The 27,971-nt window shown below is 39.6% G+C and overlaps 1 protein-coding gene across 1 annotated transcript; it reads right to left on the minus strand.

The window, feature by feature from the left end:
- Nucleotides 1–86: 86 nt before the first annotated feature.
- On the minus strand, nt 87–27,969 carry tcf25 (transcription factor 25 (basic helix-loop-helix)). Its single transcript, XM_069658021.1, has 18 exons — nt 27,670–27,969; nt 26,604–26,732; nt 26,426–26,497; nt 26,069–26,193; nt 24,285–24,350; nt 24,104–24,186; nt 22,330–22,460; nt 20,756–20,855; nt 19,304–19,397; nt 19,070–19,162; nt 15,546–15,651; nt 15,295–15,454; nt 15,051–15,138; nt 14,786–14,944; nt 14,620–14,710; nt 7,549–7,628; nt 7,366–7,441; nt 87–1,016 (listed from the first exon to the last, which is right to left on the minus strand). Exons 1-18 carry the CDS (start codon nt 27,892–27,894, stop codon nt 849–851), a joined length of 2,046 nt encoding a protein of 681 aa, XP_069514122.1. The 5' UTR covers nt 27,895–27,969; the 3' UTR covers nt 87–848.
- Between the last annotated feature and the right edge of the window lie 2 nt (nt 27,970–27,971).

Consider the following 27,971-nt stretch of genomic DNA (forward strand, 5'->3'; position numbering starts at 1 on the left):
ATGCGGTCAGCCACATATAGGTTTTGACCTAGTCTTGTTCCTTACTTTGCAAGGACAGAAGTTTTTTAAATATAATAATGTTCACATTTATTGACTTTTTTTACTTGATTTCTTTACTTAATATTGTTTGTACATTACAGCAATCTCTGTACACAGTTATAGTTACAGCAAACCTTCACACATGCGTCTCTGAATAACTGAATGTAATTGTAGGGCTGTTGTATCTCTGTTGAAGATCTCAGTAAGAGATTCATGAAAAGCAACCAGCATGAAACATGATTAAAAATCTTCATTTTTTTACCTGTGTTCATTCAAAGTTTACAACTGTTGATCCGATTCATCAAGGACAGGTTCACGGGAGATTTAAAACACGTCATTAAAGTGAATTTCTGCTGATAAATTTGGAATTTCTGATACAGACTTGAACACTGCTCTCAACATAAGAACTGTTTCCACTGTTTTTGTCTCATAAAGACGTCCACTGTTTGTGACCATGAAGAACTCTCTGAAAGCCAGAAAGCAGAATAAGAAGAGTCGATCCCATTATGTGTTAGTTCTGCTGAACTGGCTTTGACTGAAGATAAGAAAGGATTCATTATAAACAACTTTAGTGATGGGTTCAACTCGGTAATCCGTTTCAGGTCCTTTTTTACAATCTTCACGAATACCCCAGAGTGCCGCCTCCTCCTGTTCTTTGATTCTTAAAAAAATACTATCCAACCGTCCCACTTCATTTCTTTTCAATTAATATAAACACAATTAAATACTTTCATTTTTTTTAACTTTATTTAGTCTCTTTCTATTGGTTGCCTCTTCATCCAAACTTCCACCTCCGTCTCCCTCCGCTCTCAGTCCCACTCGTCCTCATCTCTGTAGGGGTTGTCGTCTCTTGGTGGCTCCTGAAACCTGATGTTCGCCAGCATTTCCCTCATTGCCACCATCAGACGATCCACTTCCTGGTTCAGCTCCTGGCCGGCTCGAGCTACTTCCATGTCGTCCTCCTGCCTGAGTCCACCCTAACAAGAAAAGAGATGTGAGTTAATAATATACAAATATCCAGAATATAAATAAAAACATTTGGTATTTGATGTTTTGATTTGTCCTACTTAACATTTGTGTGTTGAATAACAGACCCCAATGTTATCTGGGGCTGCGTTGTATCAAATAACATGATCTTATTAAAAAAAGTGACATAACTTTATTACAACAGTTAAAAGAAAGACATGGCTGTATATCTCCCTCAGGCTAAGTTTCTTTTATCCATATTGCATCTCTTCCTCTCTTTTAAGTAGAAAACATTATCAAGATAGATGGGCTGTCCTGATGGAGACATGCCTTGGGCTCATCTGTTAACGATAAGCATTTATAGCTGATCCACTATATGTTTTATGTGGGGGTTTACCCGGTATATGTATCTGTAAGTAGGCGCAGTTGCTTCATGCTACAAACTATAAACTAACAGAACAGAAATGATAAAGACACAACTTTGTAACTTCAAATATTTACATATTTATCTTCACATGACATGTATGATCCCCTAACTTTAAACTGTTAAACACCTCAGACATTGTTAAATTGTTAAAGGCCTCTTGTTGGACATAAACCAGACTCGTAGTGACCGGGTCTGGATCATTATACAACAGTTAGTACTGATTAGATAAGAGAAGATACGGCTCTGGATAAGAGGTATTCCATGAGTGCTGATTTAGAGAACAACATCACTCTGCCTCAGCCAGGTGTTCTAAATACTGTTAATTAACATTACAGCAGACTGTGTATGTCTACACTGAACAAGCTGGTACCTCTGAATCACACAGCGGACTCTTATTTCACTGGTTGATGATAAATTAAAACATACAGATACATGTACCTGTAGACGCAGAGTGTAAGAGAATGTTTGGGTTGCTTGGCAACAACAGTCCAGTTTCAGTTAAAGTCATAATCTTTGGGCGCCCAAGAGAACGAAACTGAAATCTTTGAGATTGTCAGTTTGAGTTAAGTTGTTATTTTATTAAGAGAAGCAACAAAAAGGTTAAGTCTATTTAAAAAAGGTTAAGTCAATCTGCTGCATTCAGACAATTCAACTAATACTGTCACGGGAGACCTATTTGATGTTATGTAAGTTGCCATCTGGCACAGCACCTATTTGTTGCTCCTGAGGGGTGTTGAAGATGGAAATTTGTAAAATTCTACACACTGGCTTTTAAGACTCAGATTTGAGAAAACAAACTGGAAGTGTTTTGAACTTTTTGTGCACATCGACGAGAAACTAAATGCTCCATAGTGCAGCTAGTGTTCAAAAACTCCACAGGGGACCTTTAAATTTATGATCCGACAAGACTGTAGCCCTTTCTACAACGCGGTTTCACACAGTGCCATAACGAAGCTCCGCCAACATGTCGCCTTTGTAATTTTACTTTGGACCAAGCCACGCTGTAAAGCCGCCCCAGTGTGTGTTTTTAAAATAGCGTTCCGGCGTTGCAGAAGCAAAAAGTGTAAACAAACGGCGTGTTTTACATACACACACATGGCGCTGTTCCGCCCTGCCAGCTCTGCCATTACGCCTCTGTCACTATCTCCAATGCCGGCTCAGAGGCGGAACGACCTCGCCCCACCATTCTCCCTCCGGGTGTTTTACAAAGAAGACGGAACATAACAGAGGCGTGATAATTCTGCCTTGAACTGGTTATGGTTAGTGTTAATGTAAAAGGGGCTTGTGACATTTTGGATGAAATAGGGAGTGTTTTTTGATAATCAGTTTTTCATCCCTTAATACTCTACTTTTTATGCTCTCACGATTGGCACGAAAAATGTCAGATAGCTTCGGTCCACAGTTATCATGAGACTGAACAAAACAAAACATGATAAAAAGCAGACCAAAGTGTGTATTTGAATCAATGACTGTATATATAGATGGACAACGAGTCTCCATCTGCTCCAATTGTACGTAATTAATGCCAAAATAGGCATCTTGCGATGGTGACGTCATACGGATCCAGAGTCTGCGCAGTAGAGATCGGCGAGTGAAGCGACCGTAGCCGCTTCCGCTAACCCAAACACACACTTAACTTAGCGAAAAAACAGCGAAGATCCGGCACACCGGCGTGTTTAACAGCAGAACAGCTTCTCTGTGTTGGTCTGAGGTTAACGTTCACAGGTAAGGAAACTTCAATGACTGTAGTGATTGTTTTTGTTACGTTTCTACTCGCGGATCGTCCTCCGCTCTGCTCACCCAGAACTGATTGGCTGCAGGAGCCTAATTTGTCAACAGAGCTGTCAATCATCATTTTGACAGCATCAAATAAGTAATTAAAAATAAACTTGTCAGAAAAATAAACACTTGGATGTAAATCAGCATGATAATAACTAACTATAATGACAGAAACCATGTTTGAGAAACATTTATCGGGCGTGTTTTTTGATTTTTTAGTTTGACTCATGTCCCATCTGTTAACATGGAGGAGGCGGGCTTTATGACCTATAGTGCAGCCAGTCAGCAGGGGGCGCCCGAAATGTTTTGGCTTCACTTTTAAGGAGCTGTCATGCCGTCAATTTTTTTATACAGTCTAAGCTCTCATACCTCAAACATTGTTTATCAGCGCTCTGTCTCGTGATGAGTCTCGTACTGATGGTTTACGGCTCAGGAAAGATCACCTTCATGGTTTTAAGAAACCAGTACTGACTGATGGTCAGAGATAGAAAATTGTCAACGCAAACTCGTGTCTACAGTCTTGAATTCAAATGCTTTTTACACCGCAGCGGTCACCTAACATCAGAAAACAGACAGCTGACAGAAACCCACCCCCCTCGTATACCTTGCTCCTCTGGACAAGCACAAATAGTAGTGGAAAGCCTGTAAAGAGGGCTATATGATAGCCAATGCACTTAAATCACATCCAGATCATTTCTATTTTAAACATCAAATAAATTACTTATAATAGCATATCCGATGACAGCTGTTCGTTAGTTATGTATAATAGCACTGCAGGGCTGTCGAGAGCTCATATTGAAATGTTTACACAACATCAGGTTCAACACACCTTTAAGTAACTTGTGGCCTTTATCAGTGTGCTCTTAGACCATATGGACACAGATACTTTTTCATGTCGCTCTGTAAATTTGTCCTCTTTCACACAATCTCTCTCAAAAGGAAAGGGAAGCGAAGCAAACCATAAGGAGCAATTGAGCAGAAAGAGCAAACACTCATCTGTTGCTGGGGACAATATGGACTGAGGACTAGTCAAAGGGTTTAATCTGTGTTTTATCAACCTCAACCTAAATTGACGAATGTATTCCTAATGTTTAAAGTAATTCAAAATCTAATTATAACTCGTTGGTTATTTTTCATAATAAAAAAGTCCATTGGACTGACTGGGTTTGTGGTTTCAGAAGAACTTGTACTTCTAATTCTCTACGTCTAAGTGTAAAATGTCCACAGTGCCCAAAGAAGGTAGACATTGGAAGCCACAGATAAGCCTGGTTCTTATTTCTGTCTTTTGCTCCCAACTAAGAAAAAATGTCCACTGCAATAAAGTGTGCAGGACTAGCAGGACAGTGTAGTGTTCCTTTTTCTTTTTATTGAGCATATTTCAAGTTAGCCATCACATTTAAAGAAAGCTAATATGTAAATGAATTGTAAAATATTCAGGTGTAAGCAAAAGAGAGAAAGAATGATCTGCATAAAGGCCTGTGTCCACTAACAGTGTTTAATGCGCTGGCAGCACCTATTTTCTACACAAAACCAGTGCAGTTCAATGTTTTCAGCGCCCTCAGCGCAAAAACGGCCTCAGCATCAGCTGTCACAGCTCTCTCTGTTAGAAATAGTTCAACTTTTGGAACAACGCGGCGATCATCAATGTCACTTCTCCCTCAATCAAAATCAAAAGGGGCGGGACTTACAATGTCAACAACAATGGCGGAGGAGAAGCTAATCCTTTCATTTTTTTCGAGGGTACAACTTCCAGGTCTGAGCTGCTGCTAATGCCAGGACACGATTCCTTTCCATTGTTTTGATGTTTTCTTTGCTAAATTTCCTTTAATAAAAGCAAATATTAAACATACAGATCAATCTGAAACAGACTTACCAAGGGAAGCGGTAGTGGCGCCACATAACTTTAGTAACCTAGCAACAGTAGATACTTGGGAGAAACACTCTGAAATTGAGGTCGTGGGCGCTGCCAGCGCAAAAAACGCTGTAAGTGGACACAGGCCCGAACACGCTACACATTAGCAAAGATTTTGCGCCTCTAGTTTCAGGTCACATTCAAGTTTGACCAAAGAAGTTGTCGATATAAATCAAGTTAATATTGAACTTCTCTGTTAAGACAGAGAAGTCAGAGCCACAAACAGCTCTGTACATCATGAATGTGGTAATTGTTTGGTTGTTCAGTGGCACAGGGAAAGGGTGGACAGCTTTAACTGGGCAAGGTCATATGCCTTCTTTGATGTGTTGTCATCCCCAAGGGTGACCATGAGTCTTTGGAGCTAATATTCCATCAGTGAAAAACATGTGTTGTTAAAATTTGTGCCAGATCTAAACAGTTTAGATGTTTCCAGCAGCACTAGGGGAACCTTCTGCTAAATGGGTGCATTGTTTAGTAATCGTTAACCGAGCCATTTCCTAACCCAGGGGTACTCAATTAAACTTGAGAGAGGTCCAGTTAGAGAGTTTTTTTCTCAAGCAGATGTCCAGAACATCATAATGTCTGACCTGCGTTATGATTCAGTACCACACATTTATACATTTTGAACGTCTGTCAAATCAAAAAAAGAAAATACAATTAGGCTAAATAATTTTTACAACAACGCTAATGACTTTAACACAGAGCTCTCATAATTTAACAATAATAATAATGAATACTTCAATATTGGTAAGGAAATATAATGTGTGTTTGTATGTCGGGGGGTCTGGGCGTTCTCCCCCAGGAAATTTTGTGTGTCGAAACCTTTATTTCCTGTAATATTGGTTTATTTTGTGCCCCAGTTTGTGATGGAAGTGTCTTTACGTTTGTAAATGAAAACAAATAATATAACGTCTGGTACTACTGGTAGTATAATGTTGTCCATGCAGAAATCAAATGAAAGAGAGAGACAGCTCTTCACTTAAGCTGCTATCTCTCTGCCTCCTTACAGAATATTTCAAACATTTGACCGTAATAGGAGGATTCACTTTATCTTTTATTTCATGTTTGCCAAATTTTATTATATGTTTTGACTTTTTCTCTTGGTGAGTCATAGTGAGTTTTAAAACAGGCAATGACTATGAAATAAATAAATAACATTTAAACGGACTGCTGGAGAAAGTGAGAGCGAGGGGGAGAGAGAGAGGGCTCATACCGGTACATATGAGAACAGAACTGCAGAAATAAGAGGAAAACTAGTCATGATGATGAAGCCTGATGGAGCTCTGTGTAACTCTCAGGTTTATCAATGAAGTGTTTGAACTAAACTGCAGCCTGGAGTCTCTGTTGACAGAGACAAACGGAGTGACAGTGTCAGACAATGTCCGCGATTAATAATCGCCAGAGTCACAGAACACATACGAGTCTGTCCAGTCTTAAAAGTTGAAAGTTTTCTCTACTTTTCTCATTTTAGAGCACGCCATGTCTACTTTTCCCTAACTCACTTATTTTCTCCCACTGCGTCTCTGTAACTCTCCTGTCGGCTGGCTCGTCAGTCTGTACCTGTATTCTCACACACCCACACTGGGTCAGTCGCGATCTGAGTGACAGATTTGATTGGCTGAGTAGCGTCATGTGTGGCGATTTACAATGAATTAATTGATCTGCGAGTTTCTTGGACCCCCCAAATCACTACCGCATAGACCAAGAGCTGCGCAGGGTAAAATAGATGCGCTTGTCAAAACTATGAATAGGTCCCAGTCCGCCGTTTGAGGACCGCTGTCCTAACCTTTTACCAGATCAACTTTGTGCTCCGTCAAAGATCGTGGACAGGAAATGTAATAAAAACAGGCAACATCTTACAGGAAATAACAGCATCAAGAAGTATTCAGTAGCAGTTATTCATAAAGCTCTGTTGAACTAAAAAAGGCTTCTTTGAATGTAGCACTCCCTGTTAATCACATGATTTCCCCTCATCCAGCCATGGGTTCTTTATCCGTGTCCAAAGAAGTGTTTTTATTATTCAAGCAACAACATTCGTCTTTCAGTGACATGCCTAGTGTTTGCTATCCAGGTTGAGGAGGCACCAGCTCATAATGTTACGATTAAGTGTCAAAAGTTAATTTTGCACTTTAAACATGATAAATACAATGTGAATTAATGGATTGTAGAGTCTTTGATAATCAGTTCATTTATGTAGGCCTCTTTCCTATCAGAGCTATCAATAATGTTCCATACAACTCACCTGAAGGTTGAAGTTTGGCAGCAAAGAGCGGAAAAACAGCGACAGAGTGCTCTCATTGGATGCACCGACATGCTGCCTAAAAGTGCAAAGACAATTGCGGATGTAAGTGCTGCTGGTAATATTTGCATCTTCTTCGACTGCACAGTGGATTTCATGTGGACAGATGTTCAGGTCTTTCTTTACCTCTCTGGTCGGGTGTATGACATCACTGAGTCCAGTGGAGGCAGGGGGTCAAAGCCCATCACCGGCTGACTGGTCACCTCCTGACAGTATCAAACAAAATAGCGAGGTTAAAGTCACGTCCTCTGCATGAGTACATAAATACATGAATATTCCAGAGGTCATCAGCACTTTATTGAGAATGTTGTACTACTATAAAGAAAGATGTAGAAACAAGGGTAAGGGTTCAACAAACACACACAGGACCAACATTATAAGCTTTGTGAAGATATGGCACAGTTTTATGATTGTCTGAAGGTCTCTGAATCAAGATTTACTTTAAGTATAAACTCTTCCCTTGATGTTGCTTATATTGATATAAGGTTTTGCCTTGTATGACCATAATTATGCTTTATGAATAAAACTGTGTGATAAATGATCTGTGAACTGTTGGCAGCAACTTCCTGGGGTCCACTCATGAGACAGCAATACATAAAATGACATTCAAGAGACAACAGATAGTATAACCATCATACCGTCTTACTGATCCACAACCCAAATCCCCTGACCCACCCAGTACCCTATATCACCCCACTCTCGAAAAAACACCATCAACTTCAGTGAACATCGCTCAGTGCAGAAGACAGAGGAAAGGTAGGATGTCACTCAGGCAGTACTCTTTCCAATTTAAACACATCAAATATCAATATGTGTATTCAAACTATAATTTCCCACTATTATGAAGTTATTTTTAGTTAAAGTGTATCTAGTATAAATATACATTTGAATCTTTATTTATTTATTTATTTTTTACTTTTTTATTTATGAAAATGTATCACATAAATTTCACATTTTTCACATTCTTGAAAAAAAAACAAAAAAAACCCTTCAAAGACATAACAAAATATGAACAGAGCCTGCAGGAGTAAATGAATCCAGCTTCTATCCAGGCATCATTATTAGCTGTATCGTTGTCTTTTTGTTAAATAGGTTAACCATTTTCCCCAGTCTTTTTCAAATTGTCCTTCATTCATCCGTATCCTGTATGTAAGATACTCCATCTTTTGAATATCATCTATGATGGTCAGCCATTTTTTGTGATTTGGAGCGTCCGTCTTTAGCCAGTTCTTTGTGATTGCCTTCTTTCCAGCAGCAAGGAGGATCTTGACCAAATATTGGTCTCTTTTGTGCACAGCTCCCTCCACATGTCCCAAGTACAGTACAAGACACGTTCGCGGGATTTTGTAACTCAAGACCTCACAAAGAACTGAATGTATACCATCCCAGAAAGACTGTATTTTCATGCAACTCCAGAAAATGTGTGTGTGGTCTGGTTCCATGTGGCTACATAGTCTCCAGCATGGTTGTTGAGTCTTTGTTTGTTTACTTTTAATTTTGGGTGTGATAAAATACCGAATCTGGTTCTTCCAAACAAATTCTCTCCATCCCTGTGATTGTGTCGTGTTCAGGTGAGATTTCCACATGTCATACCACATCCTCTCTGGGATTTCCTCATCCAGCTCCTTTTCCCATTTGGTTTTCACATATAATGTTGAGTCACATCTAGATTCCATCAGACAACGGTACAGGATTGATATTACTCTGGGTATAGCCTTACTATATGCTTGTGTTAGCACCTTAATGATTGGATGAACTTCCTCCTCTCCTGTCTTGATTTTTTTGTTGTAATAATCCCTCACTTGTAGGTATCTAAAGAAGTCCTGATTCACTAATTGATATGTATTTTTTAATTCTTGAAAGCTTATCATTTCGCCCTTTTTGTTTACTTTGCACATAGCGGTTATGCCCCTTTCTGCCCATTGTTTGAATCGGATGTCAGTTTTCCCTGGTTCGAATTTATCATCAAATGCTATCCATCTTAATAGGCCAAGTTCCTTTCCCAGTTTTAGTTGTTTACCAATAGAGTACCAAGTTTCTAGAGTAAATGTTGTTATTGGGTCTAGGTCTAGTACTTCATTTACATGGATTGGGATCTTTTTTTCACCTATAATTGTTTGAATCGGGTATTTATGTGTGGACATTTCAATATCTTTCCATCGGGCTACATAATCTACACTGCACCAGTGAATAAGCGGACGGAGCTGTGCTGCATGATAATATTCCTTCAAGTTCGGAAGAGCCCTTCCTCCTTTATCTTTGGGTAACTGAAGAGTGGAATAACGTATTCTAGGTCTTTTACCTTCCCAGATAAATCTTGAAATGAGCTTGTCCCACTTAGTGTATTGAACTTGTGGTATACTCACAGGAAGAGACTGAAACAAATATAGCAGACGTGGTAAAATGTTCATTTTCGTCACATTTATCCTGTCATACAATTCCAATGGATACGTGGACCATCTGTCTATATCTTTCCTTATGTTGAGATCAATTTGTCCATAATTGCATTTATACAAGTTTGTTAGATTTTTAGGTATTTTTACTCCTAAATATTGAAGTGATTTTGCATCCCACTTTATTTTTAGTTCTTTAAGTTTTTGATCTAGTGAGCAGTAAAACATGAGGACTTGAGTCTTAAGTATATTCAATTTATAACCAGAATATGAGCCAAATTGTTCCAAAATTTTCATTAGATGCATAAAGGTGTTAACTGGATCATTTAGTTGGATCATAATGTCATCCGCGAAGAGACTTATTACATGTTTATGTCCGTTAATGTCTATTCCTGTTATTGAAGTGTCCTGTCTGATCATTTGCGCCAATGGTTCTATATACAGAGCGAATAGAGTAGGGCTAAGGCAACAGCCTTGTCTAGTTCCTCTCTCTAACATGAACCTTTCTGAAAGAGATCCATTCACTTTTACTCTAGCTGTGGGTGTGTTATAAATAGACTTAATGCAATTAATTGATTTTCTGTTGAATCCAAATTTTTCCAAAGTTAAGTATAAGAAGTCCCAATTCACCATATCGAATGCCTTTTCTGCGTCTAGGCTAATCAATGCTGATGGTATCTTATTTCTATGTATTTTGTGTATGATGTGTAGCGTTCTTCTAATGTTGTCTTGAGTTTGTCTACCCATAACAAAGCCAGTCTGATCTTCGTCTATTAAGTCCGGTACGAATGGCTTAAGCCTATTTGATATAATGGCGGTGTAGAGTTTGTAATCAATATTTAAAATCGATATCGGTCTATAATTTTGGCAATATTCCTTATCCTTCAGTGGTTTAGGTAGTACTGTGATTATCGCTTCCTTCCACGAAGGAGGAATAGTTTCTTTAGACATAATCCAATTAAAAGAAGTGTGGAGTAGGGGTGACAACTCTTTTTCAAACTTCTTGTACCACTCAGAAGGGTATCCATCACTACCTGGTGCCTTGTTTGTTTAAAGCTTTCCTATTGCTTTCTGTATCTCATCTATAGTTATCTCTCTTGTTATGCACTTGTTTTGTTCCTTTCCTATAGTGGGTAGGTCTAAGGTGTCAAGGAAAGCTTTGATATCATTTTGATTTGGGGCTGATGATTGGGTATAAAGTTCTTTATAATAGTCTCTAAAAATGGTTTCAACTTCTTTTGGTTCATATTTGAGTTGATTTGTTTTTGGTTCACGTATTTTATGGATCTTGGAATCTGCCTGTTGTTTCCGTATTCGTCTTGCCAGTAATTTGGCTGCTTTGGGGCCGGAATCATAGTAATTTTGGTTTAAGTATCTTGATTTTATCTCCATTTCCTGTTGCAATAAATCATTAATTTTCTTTCTCACCTCTTTCATTTGTTGTTGTGTCTTATGATCAATTTTTCTTTTATGTTTTTGTTCCAATTGTCTCAGTTCAGTTAATAGTATCTTATATTGTTTCACTTTTTCTTTCTTGAGGTTACTTGTGATTGCAATCAGTTTTCCTCTTATGACCGCCTTTAATGCGTCCCATACTATAGCTGGATCTGTCTCGCCGTTATTATTTTCCTCCAGATACTTTCGGATCTCCTTCTTGATTTGCTCTACTATCGACTTATTATTTAATATTCCTACATTTAATCTCCATATTGTATCTTTATGTGTATTATCTAGTTTAACCTTCAGGTAAATGGCACTATGGTCAGACATATCAGACACCCCAATTTGACATTCTTGGATTCTATCTCCATTCCCTTTCTGCATAAAAAAGTAATCTATTCTGGAATAAACGGAGTGTGTTGCTGAGAAATGACTGTAGTCCCTCCTGAGAGGATGCAGATCCCTCCACACATCATAAAAGCCCATTTCCTCCCATGTATTTTTAGCCAATTTTGTAATAGATTTTTTATTTCTCTTTAAGCTGGTTGTATCCAATTCATAGTCCATTATTATGTTAAAGTCTCCTCCACATATACATATGCCCTCCGTTTCAACAGCGATAGTATCCAAGAGGGATTTCAGGAATTGTTTATTGCTCTCAGGTGGTGCATATATGTTCACCAGAGTAACTACTGGTCAATTAACCCCTTCACCATAATGTATCGTCCCTCTTTATCTTTTACTTGTTTTTGGCATTCAAATTTGGTCCCGTTAGATATTAGGATTGCTACTCCTCTTTTGCGACTATTAGTGTGGGAACTATAAAAAGTGTTTTTGAATCCAAATCTTTTCAATTTCTCATGTTCTGTTTGTGATAAGTGTGTTTCTTGTAGGAAGCTAATCTGTGTTTTTTCCTTTTTAATTTTAGCCATTACTTTAGCTCTTTTGACTGGGTTTCCTAGTCCGTTAACATTCAAAGACATAAACTTTATCCCCTCTTGCATAGATAGTTGGATCTATTCAGTGTATAATAACTCAACCACAGGCTAACAGTAACACATTCATAAGTAACCATCAACTTTATAAACAACAGGTTAGAACATTTAACCTTAACTCTGAACATAGGTGACCTCCAAACAGAGGTGTCAACATCCTTCTTTACATGTTGACTCCCTTTTTGTTTTGAGGGGGAAAGCCTTCCTTGTAGGGAGGGCCCCCAACCAGTTGTGAGTTTCAACCCAAGATGAGTTGTTCTACTCACACTAGCTAGCTCTATTGTAGGCAGCCGTGTTTTTATCCCTCTTAAGCCAATATGTCTATTCTCAGAAACCCTCTCAGGCTCGACAAATTCAAACCTGACATTCTTCTTTTCTAAGATGTTTTAAGTCCGCCATTCTCCATCTCTTTGACGTTCAGGTCGGCCCAGTCTTTCATCTTGCGTTATTGTCCTTGCGTTGAAAGGCTTGCAGCCGTCCTCTCGCACGTTTCCCTGTCTCCAGACCTCTGTCGCCTCTGATGTGTCTCCATGTCGCGGTCCCAGCCGCCTGTAGCTTCTCAAGGAGGGGGGGTTCCCCGGGGTCTCCCCCGACGTCCTGTACCTCGTATCCTCTTCTCCGCATGTCGCTGGCCACCTCCTCTGCACTTCTGTAAGTTTTCACTCCATTTTCCCAGTGTATGCGCATCTTATTGAGGGGGGTCTGGAAGCGTATGCTTTCTCCCTTCAGGATCTTCTTGATGTGCGTGTAGGCTTTACGCTGTCGCAGCGTCCTCGCAGTGTAATCATGGTCAAAGTAAATCCTGTCAGCCCCGAGTTTGACTGTTTTCTTCTCCCATGCTTTTTTCAATACCATCTCCTTCATAGTGTACTGCTGAAAGCTGAGGACGATTGATCTGGGAGGCTGACCTGCGTTAGGTTTCGGTGCCAGAGCTCTGTGGGCGCGTTGTATCTGGAGATCCGCGTCTATCATGAGCTCATCTCGGAGCCATTTCTCCATGAACTGTGCCACCGAGTCGCTCTTCGTCTCGGCATCCTCCTGTACGCCATAAATCCGCAGGTTGTTCCTTCTGGATCTCGCTTCCAGGTCGTCTAGCTTGTCCATCATTCCTTGCCGCTCCATCATCAGTTCCTGCAGCGCACAGTTCGCTTCGGAGCTCCAAGCTTCAGCTTCTTCAATGCGAGTTAAAGCAGCGTCCACCTTCTCCCTCTGTTCTCCTATCTCTGTAGTTATTTTGGCGAATTTGTGGTCCATGTCATCTTTGAGTTCTGACAGTTCATTTCTCATTCTGGTTGTAATTTCGTCTTTGACCGATTTGAGGTCTGTTTTCAGTTCGTTTTGCATGGTTTGAATCTGTTTGCTGATGCCTTCCAGACTGGTTTGAAACACCGCCGTGGCGTCGTTAGCTTCAGGTGTTAGCATACTTTTTGCATCGGTCGGACAGTTTACTTCTTTACTTTGGTTGTCCAGGTTTCTTTTTGTCCTTATTTTAGTTGCTCCTCCGTTCATTTTCGGGGGTTAAAGACCCTTCTGAGTTAGTTTGTCGAGTTTTGGCGGAGTTTATCGTGTTGGCTTGGGGGAGCTCTCAACTCAGCCGTGCATGCTGCTCTGCCGTCCCACCGGAAGCTTGAATCTTTATTTTATGCATCTTATCAGTTTCTTAAGTTCCTTTTTGAAGCTCATTTTACTGGTAGAGTTTTTTCAGGGAACATGGCAACATACTCCACTGACACTTACCCTGTACAAACCTGTTTTCTGCCGAGCGCATGTCTTCAGTAACTTAGCCTCCCCAGCCACTAACTTGTGCTATGACTCTTAGTCTGCGGTTACATTTTTTGCAGAATGACTTTAAATGGTTACATTCCCGACAAATCCGAAAAGATAATCCAATTACAAGAAATGTGTGGTCTTCTCCTGAAGAGTAAAAGGGCGAGGCTGGCCACAAAGTGGTACTTCGAATCTAATATTGAGAGGCTGATCGGAGGTCATGAGAACTGAAAAATAAAGACACAGGGTTTGTGTATGGAGCGCTTTGTTGTTTGTATTTGTTGTATTTAAACATATAAACCAGTGTTTTTTTTCCCAAATGCTGGATTTGTTTTTGTCTCTCAACTGGTTGTGTTCTTCTTGAGTAAAAAACAAATAAAAAGAATAAAAACTGAAAAAAAAGGAGAATTGGAGCATGCACTAATACACGCTGTAATAAGCAGATCACAGAATGTGAGCACACGGAGCGAGAGGCTACATGTATTTTGGAGTGCGTAAGAAAATTGTAGTTTTGATCCTTTTCATACACATCACACTGTCAGTGTCTTTTGGTGTAAAGGAGAAAATGTTGTGTTAAAGAGTACTTTCTGATCCGTGCTTACTAGAGGCAGACTTGAGGTGGCTTCTTTGATCTCAGAGAGCAGGACGTGACGATGGATGTTCCTTGGCGCACTCTGGTACCTCTGCTTCCTCCTGAAACAGAGAGATGAAGGTAACTGCACAGAAATGTGTGGCATGTGGCATCAAAGCAGCTCACTGAGATCTTACTTGTTTTGGCAGTCCTCCACCAGTGGGTCTTTGGCATCAACTCGACGCAGCACCTCTTTCACAGACTCTTCCAGCCACAACATCACTGCTGCCTCCCTCCACAGGCTGCAAGTCCTCCCCACGTACAGGGAGGTCAGCTCAGCCAGGGCTGCAGGCTGCCTGGAGACAGGAGGTCGAGAGAGGTAAATTAAGATAATAGTAGTGATTGTCATAGTGCTGGTAATTGCTGGATTTACAACAGTTAAGAAAACAGAGGATACATTACCCTATCTGACTCTTTGGGCCAAAAAAAGCATGAGAGCTGACCGTGGTGTCTGGCTGCACAGTGCACAGATCCAGCAGAGGCATCAAGACTGCAGGAAACATATTTACAGTAACATTATTAAAAGGAAATTCACATTTAAACCTCCTGATTAGAATGAAGTTGTAAGTAGTATTATTTGCAAAAAATCCTTTTAGTCATCTCATAAACGTTGTAAAGTAGCCAGAGAAGGGATATCATGTCTGACCTCCAGGAAACATGATGAGAGCGTTCTGCAGCATCACGTCAGCTTTGTGTCTCTGCTTGTCCCCCTCTTCAGGATCCAAGTCTTCCTGCTGACTGAGGTGGAAATGGCAAAGTGCAGTGGAGAATGCAAAGTTTGGCAGCTGGGACAGATTTCTGTGCACCTGAAACACAATAAAAAAACCCTGAAAATCAAACACTGGCACAAACACATACACACATATGCAAACATCTACATAGGATAGCAAACGTTACCTCCCAGTCCTGATATAACTGGAGGAGGGAGTGGTACTCTCTGGAACGCAGCGTCAGGAAATCAATGAGAAGTAGCATGCAAAGTGGGTCAGAGTCTGGGTCCAAGCTGATGACAGAGAAACACACAAAAGCACAAAGAAATGATTAGAGCAAGGACTTGATGTAAACAAGAGACAGACCAAATATCTGAATAAAAAGGGTCATCCTACACTACAGCTGCTCAACCTGTGTAATCTGTTCATACGAGCATTGTTGGTACAGGCGACTTTTAGCTTAAATTTAAATGTTTAAATCTGAAGTTACTTCAAGATCATAAAAACAGGCACAGATCGCATACAATTTAAAGTGGTAATCTCAAAGATCTCAGTTTCGTTCTCTTTGGCTCTTTTGTCAGCTGTGGTGATAAACGTTAATTGTGGGAGCACACTTCCCAGATATCCAGACAGCGTCGCATGTGTGACCTCTACGGTTGGCTCCGGTTGTAACTCTTGATTTTCCTCGCTGACGGTCGCTTTCCTTTTTAGACTGTTTGCCTTCATCTGAGCGTCGAATTTGTTTCTTTTTCTTTGGATTTTCACTTATTTTTGAAGTTGTATCTGTAGTCATCCATCTTTTCTTTGTTTGTTCAGCCATAGTAGATTAAGCAGCTGCTTTTCCGGTCTCTGCAAGTGTTGTGAGTAAACAGTAATCTACTATGGCTGAACAAACAAAGAAAAGATCGATGACTACAGATACAACTTCAAAAATAAGTGAGAAGAAAAAGAAACAAATTGGACGCTCAGATGAAGCAAACAGTCTGAAAAGGAAAGCGACCGTCAGCGAGGAAAATCAAGAGTTACAACCGGAGCCAACCGTAGAGGTCACACACGCAACACTGTTGCTGCACTGTTGTTGATATCCGGGAAGCGTGCTTCCACAAATGTCATTTATTTATGATGCCGCCAAAGAGAACAAAACTGAGATCGTCGAGATTACAAATTTAAAACCAGACACCATAAAAATGTCCTTCTGTTTGCTCTGTTTGAATTTTGAAGCTTGGGCAGCTGAGTAACATAAGTAACCATCGAGTGACTTTCCTTTTCAGTGTGCTGTGCTCAAATTGTGACGGGAATTGATGGTGAATTAAATCAGATTTTTCTGGTTCTCATCAAAAGCCAGCACAATGCACTTAATATGATCCGAGAACGCATGATGATATTAAATAAAATGTTTTGAAAAATAAAATCGTTAATAACATAATATTTGAGATTCTTCTTCAAACTGAGCTTCTTTAGATTCTGGCATCAATAATTGTTATCTGTGATTTAACCACTGCAGCCGTCAGCTTTCATTCCCACAGTGCTGCTTTACAAAAGGACCAGAACATAACTGTTATGAAGTCAGGAAGATGGGGTTTGATGGAAATCTCAGATAAGCATTGACCATTATATGAAAGGCTGTAAAGCCTGAGCCATTACAGCAGCGTGTGGGAACAGCCCTCTCAGTGTGTGTATAGACTTATGTAAGTGGACACGGTCCTGGTATGACATAGGTGCTTTCATGTCATATTCTGAGAATTAAACACTTGATTTTATTGTCAGTTTAAATGATGTAATGTGTAACATCTTTAACAAACATATTACCTTACGTAAGCCGTTATTCAACTGTGTCCCAGTTAAAGTGGAGATGATTTCTCTTTAAAAAAATCTATTAAAGGGGCTATATGTAAGATTTTACATAAATTCATCAATCAAATATCATTTGTTATTGCCAATGTGTGAAGGGATAGTAGAGGAACTGATACATTGAGACCTTCCCCAACTTCCTCCATTGCCTCTTAAAAGCTGTGGTCTGATTTTTACGTAAAGCACTCGGGACGGTTTTTCTGGGAAACAAGAGGATGTGACATATCTGCGCATTCGCGAGTACCTCTGCCAAGAGCTCATTCTACGCCACTACAGTCAACAGTGTGCAACACGAGACAGTTTTTTCTAGTGAAGCCCGTCTGACCAAACAGGAATGTGACCGACGTCAGGGGGAAAACTAGAGTCAATATCAGCAGGGCATACGAATTATGGAGACCTTCGATTGCTTCTGGGGAACAAAACAGACCCACAACTTATTGCTGTCATAGAAACAAAACCCACGTGCAGCGTTCTCTTGCCGGGTGCAGCGTTTTTTCTCTCACAGCTATTGGAACCTCACCGTGTGGCTCAAACAAAGGAGAGGCCTACTTGGGAGATGCTGAGCTGGATAAGGGTACTAACACACCACAAAGACTCAGTGTCCCAGAATGCTCCTTCCTTCACACCTAAGTGCAAAGTAGGGGAGGGCGAAATCCCCCCTTTCATTGGAGGAAAGCCGAGGGCACCCAAGGGGGTCCCAATGACACAGCCAGAATTTCATGGAGGTTATAAAAGCCAGTGAAATCCACGTGTTTGCCTTTCATGTGTAGCCAGAGTTGCATTAGGAGGTACTTTTTCCCTTTTAGCCGTTCCACAGCGACTTGAGTCCTGTGGGAGGTAATTTTTCTCGTTCAAGTGAACTTTAACTGCACCAGTGCGCAATCAGCTCCACGCTGATTAAACAGAGACAGTTTGTAAAAGTTCCTACTTTTCTAAAGTAACTTGAACACATCGCTGCACCGCATCTCGTCACCTGTGTCCTCTGCCACCAGAAGCTTGTTGACTCTGGCTGTATTCCCTTTTCACCTGCACAGACAATCTGGCCAAATCCGTTCATGGATCCACCTTAGTTCGCGCCGAGGATCACACCAAGGATCGCGCCGAACACTGGACAAAACACACGCTGATCCACTAAATCCACTGCCAGCCACAAAACTTGACTGATCGACACAGGTCACATGGTGGGCGTCTAGGCTTAAGCCAAACACCATCCCCGCTGTGGTTTAACCACCAACATCACCATTTTCCACACCTCCCCCTGGCCAGGTCTATAAAACCGGAAGACCACCATTGTTTTTGGGTTCTTTTTGTTCTGAAGCTCTGAAGCTCAGAAGCTCTCCACGGCCCTCCAAGAAGGTTGAAGCTGCTGCTGCAGTTCCCTCCAATTCAACAGCTCTCATGGCTTGCTAACAGAGCAAGGCCTCAGCAGCGATGCAAGATCCTGCTGATAAGATTATCGGTTTACTCAGCACGAACAAGCAACCGTAGTTTAGCAGCAGCTGAAAGACTCTGCCCGCTTTTCAAATAAGGACAATGGAGCAACGAAGGACCAGTTTCCCTCCAACTGGACACCAACATAACGACTGCAACTTCACCAGAACCACTGCTCCCCCAGCCCGGTTGAGCAACAGGATCGTCGGCCTAACAAGCTGCAACACAGCACAGCAACGCCTTTCCGTCCACGGTCTGGTAACGTAACATCTGGGCAAAGCTAGAATAACTCACAGTACTGGCTAAGCAGGAATGTTTACTGTATCGTAATCTTATTGATTTGATTAGTTACTGAGCTACTAATAACTCCCTGAATAATTAAATACTTTTGGTTTTTACAAAGAATAGAAAAAGGTTTTCCGTGTGTACCTCAGGATCAGTTTGCAGTACTCCAAAGCCGTCCGTGGGCATCCTCTCTTCTCGAGGAACATCATGTGTTTGTAGAGAGCCAGATAAAACGCCCTGCAAACAGAGAACAACATATTATTGGATGTCTGTGTCACTTCAAACACAGTTAAGAGAAGAAGTATTATCTACACTGACACATCACACAGAAAACGTGTCTGACAAAAGCAAAAGAAGAGTACAACATAACGAACCAACCTGTTCTCTGGTCTCATATAATCAAGTCTGCTGGTGCCTGACGTCAGGCTGAAGAGAGGATGAAAAGCGCACTCAAAGCTGTACAAAGCTCTCTCTGAAAAACAATCATATTATTAATTAGTTATATGCACATACCCTTTTCCAATTAAGCATGAGCAGATTAGACAGGTCACGTTGACGGAAGCCATACTGAGATAAACAGCGTTGCACACGCAGCACTCTGTTAGTTATGTTCCTCTCACTGACCTGAACCTCACCTGCAGGAATCTGCACCACAAAGACCACAACTAAAAACCTCTGTCTCACTTATATAAAGGCATGTTATTAAATCAGTCCGGGAAAGAGACCTTTGAGATTAATGTTGTGTTTGTATCATTTTTAAAACACATTTTTTAGATGATTTGTAAATGTAAAAATGGCACTTCATATAGCCACCTGAGAATACACATTATTACAAGAGGAATTTGGTTGCTTTTATGGTATTACTAAGAGACAAAAAAGAAACAATGTCAACAAAATTATACAGTCAAAGATTTTGTATGTGCTTAATATTTTCTATGATGACATAGATAAGATGAATCACCAAATTATGCTAAGCTCCATTGTAACATAAAAATACTTTAGAACTATGACCAAAAGGGAACACTTTTTTAATTTGCTTAAAGTGCTAATCGTTCTCTTTGTCGGCGCCTATGGCAATAAATAAATTGCAGGAGCACACTTCCCAGATATCCAGACAGTGTTGCGTGTGTGACGTCCACGGTTGGCTCCAGTTGTAACTCTTGATTTTCCTCGCTGACGGTCGCTTTCCTTTTTAGACTGTTTGCTTCATCTGAGCGTCGACTTTGTTTCTTTTACTTTGGAATTTCACTTATTTTGAAGTTGTATCTGAAATCATCAATCTTTTCTTTGTTTGTTCAGCCATAGTAGATTACTGTTTACTCGCAACACTGCCTACCCTGTCTGGCAGACCACTAACTGGGTGCCGCTTGGGATTTTTATCAGTGGGCCATAGGCTCAATCACCATTGTATAACCTCATTTGGAGATAGATAGTGACTTAACAGACGTTTATTTACATGAAAATCTTTGATAAAACAGATCCCAGCCAGATCCCTATTGGGAGCAAATAAATGGATGAATTTAAAAAAATAATAATAATGTATACGTAAGGTCAGCTTATCCATGAGGAAAACAGACTTTGACTTACAGAAAAAAACATGTTTGGAGAGTGACTGTGTTATTTCACGTCTATGCCAAAATTTGGTAAAACAATCCGACTGAAGAGAAGAGTTTGTGCATGAAGCAGACTTTTTGAGGAATTTTGAGGAGTGGGTTTGTTTCTAAAAACACTGCTTAAAGATGTTGTTCATTGCTCTGTAGTAAACACATTTATATTGATGCTTTTGGTACAGTGATATTGCTATTTAATGAAGGAGACCATGATTCTCACCAATGAGATCCCGGGCCATCTCCTGATCCTCCTGTATGCGGCAGACATCAGAGAGCTGCAGCAGGGAGTCAATGTGGTACGGGTTCAGCTGTAGCAGGGCCTGCACAGAAAAGGAGAAAATTGTGACATTGACAGGCATCTACAAAGCCAAGATAGGAGACATATTTTCAACAGAAGTAGGTCTTATAATACAGGGGTCGAATTCTTTATAAAAATGCGGTTGTGGTTTCTGAGAAAGCCCTGAGAGGCAGTTGAGAAAAAAAAGCTCTGGGGATCAATTTTCTACGTCTATTTGATATAGACGTAGAAATGATTTATTCCAGGAGGTGGAAAAAAAATCTTAGGCAATTTATTCATCACTACTTCATATTATGGGGAGGGGGGATGCATTTAAATTATAATTTGACATATTTAAACCAACAGTCAGTAATGACATTGATGAGAAAAATAAATGCTTTCAGGCCTTTTTAGAAAATGTAGTAGTGCTGCACTTCAGCCTCTTTGGCCAAAAAGCAACAACAAATCGGGCCAGGAACATTTCAACATTTTTATAACCTGCAATTTATTTTCACTTAAAGCTCCTGTGAGGAACTTTGTGTTGATTTTGGCGCCCCCTGTGGACAAAGCCGTACCTCTTATCTCTTTGCTGATTTTGTCCTGTACATGCTTAAGTGGTGTTTTTTATCAACAAATCTCATCCTGCTTTCTTTGACAGTCATATGCATCACTCACTTTACATTTTTGCCCTGGAAAATCTAAACAAAGGCAGCGTGCAGTTAATCTCCTCGTCTGACACCTACCCCCCCGCCAGCAGTTTCAGGCATTAAAAATTACTATATAGAAATAATGAATCTTGTTGCAATCTTTTGTAGGTCATACAGAGTAATCAGATTTAATTTCAGTCAGTTTCATAACCATCAAAAAACTCCTCACAGGAGCTTTAATAAGAAAAAGGTAAACTTGAAAAATTATCCCTGCAAAATAAGTTTTTTCAACCTGGCAAAACTTTTTTCCACGCATATTTCTCAGATTCAAAAAATCTTTGAAAGAGTATGCTTGAAAAATCAGAGGAGAGGAAACTGTTAAGATTAGACTAAAAAAATGAATGAATTTTCACCTTAAGGCTTCCATAGCTTACACTATTTCTGCTACTGTAGATTTCTTCATGTATTTGAATGGACATGTGGGTAAAATGAAATTGCCTTGGGTTTTACATGTACATATATATCCATCACTTTCCATGGAGAAACACAAGTCTGTTGGATAGTTCATTGAAGTTGATAAAACAATCCATTAAGCATAGTCACAAGTTATGACAACTGGATCTAAACTGTGTAAAGAGTACAGTCTAATCCTGCTCTGTAAGATAACTTTTTCAAGATTAAACTTGATGTTTGAATAAAATTGTGTCATGCCCAGTCAAGACTTTAAAAGACTGAAACAGAAAACTATGTGTGCATAATGTTATGAGACCATAACGGCCTGTGTCAGTGTTTATTGTACACATTCCAGTCTGGAAGTGAAGACAACTACATCACAGGCATTAACTTGCACTGTTAGATGAATGTTTTTACCACAATGTTGTTGGGATCCATGGACTCGACGGCATCCAAAAACTTGAACTGTACTTGTTGGTAGTCCCGGCTGTGCTCAAAGGCAAAGTACTGAATACCATCCTTTGACTGCAGTAAGGTCATCGAGACTCCTGTGAAGACAGGAAGCACAGCTGAGAGCAACAAGACATAAAAAAGACGCAGTTGGGTGATACAAGGTGAAGATATATTTATTTCAGGAGAGTGGAAATGAAAATGAGAAGATCTGATTATGATACAAAATGTCTTCACTGCGTAAGAGTCACGTCAAGTTTTAAGTCACAGTAAAGAACATTATTGCTGAAAGTAATAATCTTGAAGATTTTCATTTCAATAAATGTCTGTTAAGTCTCTATCTATCGCTGAATGAGGTAACACAATGGTGACTGAGCCTGTGGCCCACTGATGAAAGCCTTTGCATTCTGCAAGAATGACAGACTGGGTGTCTGGGTAACTTTCATGGAAAAAATCACAAGCGGCGCCCAGTTAGTGACGCGTTTTCCATCACCCAGCAGTGGTTGGTCTGTCAGAGAGGGTAGGCGGAGCTAAGCGGCTGCTTCTCCGGTCTCTGTTAGTGTTGCGAGTAAACAGTAATCTACTATGGCTGAACAAACAAAGAAAAGATGGATGACTACAGATACAACTTCAAAAATAAGTGAAAATCCAAAGAAAAAGAAACAAATTCGACGCTCAGATGAAGCAAACAGTCTGAAAAGGAAAGCGACCGTCAGTGAGGAAAATCAAGAGTTAAAACCGGAGCCAACCGTGGACGTCACACATGCAGCACTGTCTGGATATCTGGGAAGTGTGCTCCTGCAATTACCGTTTATCGCCATAGGTGCCGCCAAAAAAGAGCGAAACTGACCTCTTCAAGATTATAACTTTAATTAGCATAAATAAAAAATAAAAATGATTTATCGAACACATTTCTGACCAGGATTGCCTGTTACCTGTTTGCCTGTTGACACTTTCTGTCGGTGCTAAAATCACTATAAATTCTGTCTTCTCAGGGAATCTCAGCGCAATAACAGAGAAGCTTAATCACAGGATGTCCTAAACCCTGGATTTTAGTGTTGATGTAACGTTGTTATAAAACGATGGACATTTTGCGTGTGATGATCTCTGTCTAAAAAAAGATTCATGTTTACTACACAACATATAATATAAAAATATTTTGTTTTGAGCATTTCTACAAAGGAGCAGTCTGAGCGAGCCCGTAAATGTCTGAACGAGGAACTACGTGTTCTGATCTGGATTAAGTAAAACCATAGCCTGAACAAATGACAGAAAAAATACACAAAAAAATACATCAATGGTGACATTCAGTGTGAACACAGTGAGGAAGTCTTGTTGCCTGCGCTTCCTTCGGATTACAAGATACAGAGCAATGAGAGCGTGTAAGGGACGGTTTGTGCCCCCGTCATGTCCACAAAACAAATCCAAATTTCTATAATTGGCTACATTAGAGGATAAAGTCAAATGTAAAACTAAATATCAATTTAAATGGCCATTCAATTTTAAACAGTGTCAGAATAATGGGGGAGAGTATGTGACTTTGGCGTAAAACTTTATACCATAGGGGCACCACAAGCCCAAAGTGTTTACATTTTTAAACAAGACAAAAACAGGATGTAAGGGGGGGTCAATGTAATTGATATTGTATATTTCTGTTTTATTAACTGTATTATTCTACTCAATGTGCAGCCTGAAATATTATATTCAAAAATATTTCACATGACTGTCAGGAAAATCCTACCTGGGCGGCTGAAGCGAGGCCAGCTGTCTTTAGGACTGGTCATCCAGGTGCTACGGTGAAACTGTCTGTTTCTCTGTCGCGGCCTGTCAAAAGAAAAACAACAAAAAAGCATTGGAAAATATTGTACAGATACATAAAGCATAAAATCCAAACGTCACAATCGGTCTCCTTTTCTTCCTACCTTTGATCCCCTTGAACAGCTCGAGCCCCAAAATATCTTTTCAGCTCCGTCTCTGGGTTGAGATTCCTGGAATAAAATGGCAGAAAACCAGTAAACATCTGGACAGGATACCCGACAATGTGACCCAGCTGAGTAAATATATTACAAGGGAAATAAGCAAACATGTTGGATTCAGATGACGTGTCAGTCAATGTGTGCTCTTACTTTACAAATGCAACAAATAAATGCATCACCATACTGAGCAGATAGTATACATATAAGGCAAGATCAAATGAGTCAGTTTTCACAGCAGTGAGACACAAACATTAGAGTTAATGATAATTATGATTATGATTATAATGATAATAATTAAGTGTACCTAAGTGAAACAAATCTCTGTAATCTGATGTTTCGCCTGTTTTTTATACTTTTATTGCAACAAATTCTGATTCATTGCATCCAGAAAATCTCTGATATATAAACGTGTGCTTTAAGTAAAACTGTTTCGTGTTTTCTACACTTGGTGATACAAACAGAGGAGAGAAAAAAAAAGGAAGAACGACATATTCATATACATACATGAACATTAATATTATTATGTGCACCCAAACATTTCTGCATGCATACTAGGGCTGAATAATTAACAGAAATTAATTCAAGCGAAATCACAATCATCATCATGGCCTGCTGCATTTTTCAAATCACAGGAGGTGCAATATTGATTAAAGGTGAAATGTCTGTCAAAATACCATTTTAATTTAAATATTGTGCTGCAGAGATGTTCTGGCCTACACGTCATACACAGACGTAATTATTAAATATCTTTGTTTGGTACAGATCACTGCAGAAAACACACCATAATCATTTTAATATGTTTTTCACTGAAAATGGGAAAAGGGTGTTGATGATTCCTTTGTAATGTATTTTATTAATCTGAGAGAAATTAATTTCATAAATAATTTCATGACCTAATGTCTCATTCAGTAGGGCCAATTTTCTTTCAACTCTGTCACTTCATTTCTGACTAAAAAAGCAAAACAAAACTTTGAGAGCGGTTAAATGTTTGATGCCATTATTGGTGTATAAATTGTTGTCAAGAGTTGTATATATGATTTTGACAGAGTGTGTGACCACCTTGTTATTATTTGTTATGTTTAGTTAATTAATAATTGATTGCATTGTTAAAATGCGCTGTGCCTGTGTGATGTTAGCAAATACAACTTCTACATGCGTAACTTAATCTTCTGTCAATGAACAAAAACAGGGAAACATGTGTTTTTCATGCTTTGAAATCGACACGGGTAAATGACCTTAAATCGGCTGCACTGACATCACAGGCTGTGTCGCCTGAGGTGCAACATGTTTCAACTAATTTTAAAATGTGTTGATTCACTGCAGTGCTAACCTGAAGTGCACAGCTTCCAATTAGCTTGCTCTTTTTCTGGGAGCTAAGCTCCACCATGTGGTACCAGATAGCTAATCATAGAGAAAGCTTTATAATAGTAAGTGAGGCCTCTCACTTACTACAGTCAGCCATTGACCCAGTCAGGTCATGTCAGTTATAAACCGATCAAGATATATTTAAGCTTCCATTCTCCAGGCACATATTCACAAATAATTGTGTTTATTTTGAACAATTATAGATTGGACACAGTGGAATAATCTATTTAATACAACTACTGGAAAAGACCAGTGAGATTAGTACATCTGTCAAGACCAAAATCAAGTTTGTGTGGTGAAAAACATGAACAATGAAAAGATATCTCATATTAATCTACTTATTTTGTAGAAGTTTGTCTCCTAACCTGTGCTCCACGTGTAGAACTGATCTTCTGTCAGGGCCTCCACAGTCCTCGTTTTGCAAACTGAGACCATTAGACTGTTCCAGGTTCTGCAGCAATACGTCAATGTCATCGTCTGGTGCAGCCTCCTGATAGTCATTAAAATAACAAAAAGAACACTGTGAATATTCATTGTAAGATGGATTGCATGACAATATCATTATCATTAAAACTATTTTCATTTCATGCAATGAACATTAACAAACCATAAACATTTTAAACCTGATCGTTATCTTGTAGAACAGTGTGGGTTTGGTTGAGTTTATCATAGTCCTACAAATGTCCTGCCAGAGAAAATAAAGAATCCTTTTTCAAATATACCTGTCCACCTTCTGACGTCACTTTGGTCTTCTTCTTTTTCTTCTTCTTCTTAACTCTGTCTCCGGACAAAGACTGTTCAAGAGAAGAGACATGACAGTTTGATATATACAAAGACATACAATTTGTTAAGTCAACTTTGAAGATCACAGAAATGCTTATACATTTTTTATATCTTTACCTTTGTGTTAGCTTCCTCTGGTTTCTCAACATCTCTGTTATCATTCTTTTCTGTGCCACAATTTCCATTTGGTTTCTCTGCCTCTTCATCAGGTGAGATTTTCTCTGCCTCATTGTCTGCGTCACAGATCTAGCAAACATGAGAAATTTCCAAGAAAATTAACTGGGTAAATCAGTGCTAAAAGTGAGTTACATCCTTATAGGTAGATAGAACATTGTCACAAACTTTGTCCAAGTTTAGGAAACGTTTTCCTTAATTCATGCAAAGATTACAACAATGATAGTCAACCACTACTCATGAACAATATGTGTTGAAGAGGACAAGAGAAGTCATATAAAAAGTCAGTTTTGCATACCATAGGTTGTTGATGTTTTGGTGAAAAGTATCTTTAAGTCTAGAGTTTCAGTCTTTATGAATCTTAACTCTGAACACATCTTGCCTAGTTTACAACCTGTAAAGTAGTTAGATAGTGTACTAAAACTGAGAACCTGAGAAAAAGAAGCATGTAGGTCTATTGCACACATAGTTATTATGAATTTGTCAAAGGATTCCAGCTTCACTTCCAGCCACAAAGTTAATGCAAAGTGGATTATAATTAGATATAATAATGTATTGATTTACAGTCATACGTTGCTTTATAACACGTAAGAAATCTCACATCCTGACTGTTTAATAATAATATAATAACTTCAAATAACATGTTTTATCAGAATAGGTCTTTTGAAATGGCAATGTCAATTCAAGTACTACTAAACTCAATAATAGATAACTATCTTGGCCTCAAAAAGAGAAAAAGAAAGTACACATGATGTTACCTGCCAGTGGTAGATAAGGCTGGTGACGTAGGCTTCTGTAATTTTGTTGTTGTTGTTGTTGTTATACACACCTTGTTATGTAACCTTAACCTACAATGTATTGTACCTGAGTTTAGTTAACGTTTAATAAACTGAGAGGTGTGCTAACGTCACCAGCTAGCCTGTGTTAGCAAGGGCTGTAAACAGAGAGCTGACTGTAACAGTAAATGACCATAAAGACACACATCCTAATGTTATTCAAGTCATCTTACCAATTCATAAATGTTGCTGAAGTTTTTCTGAGCCTTGTTTTTCTTTGCCTTTCGGCTGTTGGGTTTTATGTTAGACGGGGGAGAAACACTAGCCGTTTCCAGCTGCTCCTCTTCCCCAGCAGCAGCCTGCTCCTCCGGGTTGTCACCCAAAGTTAGCTCCCCGAGGTCCAAGGCCTCCTGACCCCGCTGCTTCCCTTTCAGTCTTCGCAGAGCCCTAGTAGACATTGTCCACTTCTCATGGGAAACATACACTTAAATATTCGCGATTAAAAAGTGTCCAAAGTGTGTTTAGCAAGCTGACA

Source organism: Semicossyphus pulcher, unplaced genomic scaffold, assembly GCF_022749685.1.
Source record: "Semicossyphus pulcher isolate SPU_LCO1_2020_fin unplaced genomic scaffold, fSemPul1.0.p SCAF_1, whole genome shotgun sequence".
Classification (NCBI taxonomy): domain Eukaryota; kingdom Metazoa; phylum Chordata; class Actinopteri; order Labriformes; family Labridae; genus Semicossyphus; species Semicossyphus pulcher.

What these genes read in the sequence shown, in the direction of transcription:
- tcf25 (XM_069658021.1), bottom strand. Translation starts at nt 27,894, where the DNA reads ATGTCTACTAGGGCTCTGCGAAGACTGAAAGGGAAGCAGCGGGGTCAG. An exon ending in CAGAGGAAGCTAACACAAAG is followed by an intron (nt 26,498 to 26,603) that starts GTAAAGATATAA and finishes TCTCTTGAACAG; the next exon opens with TCTTTGTCCGGAGACAGAGT. An exon ending in AGTTATATCAGGACTGGGAG is followed by an intron (nt 15,455 to 15,545) that starts GTAACGTTTGCT and finishes ATTGTGTTTCAG; the next exon opens with GTGCACAGAAATCTGTCCCA.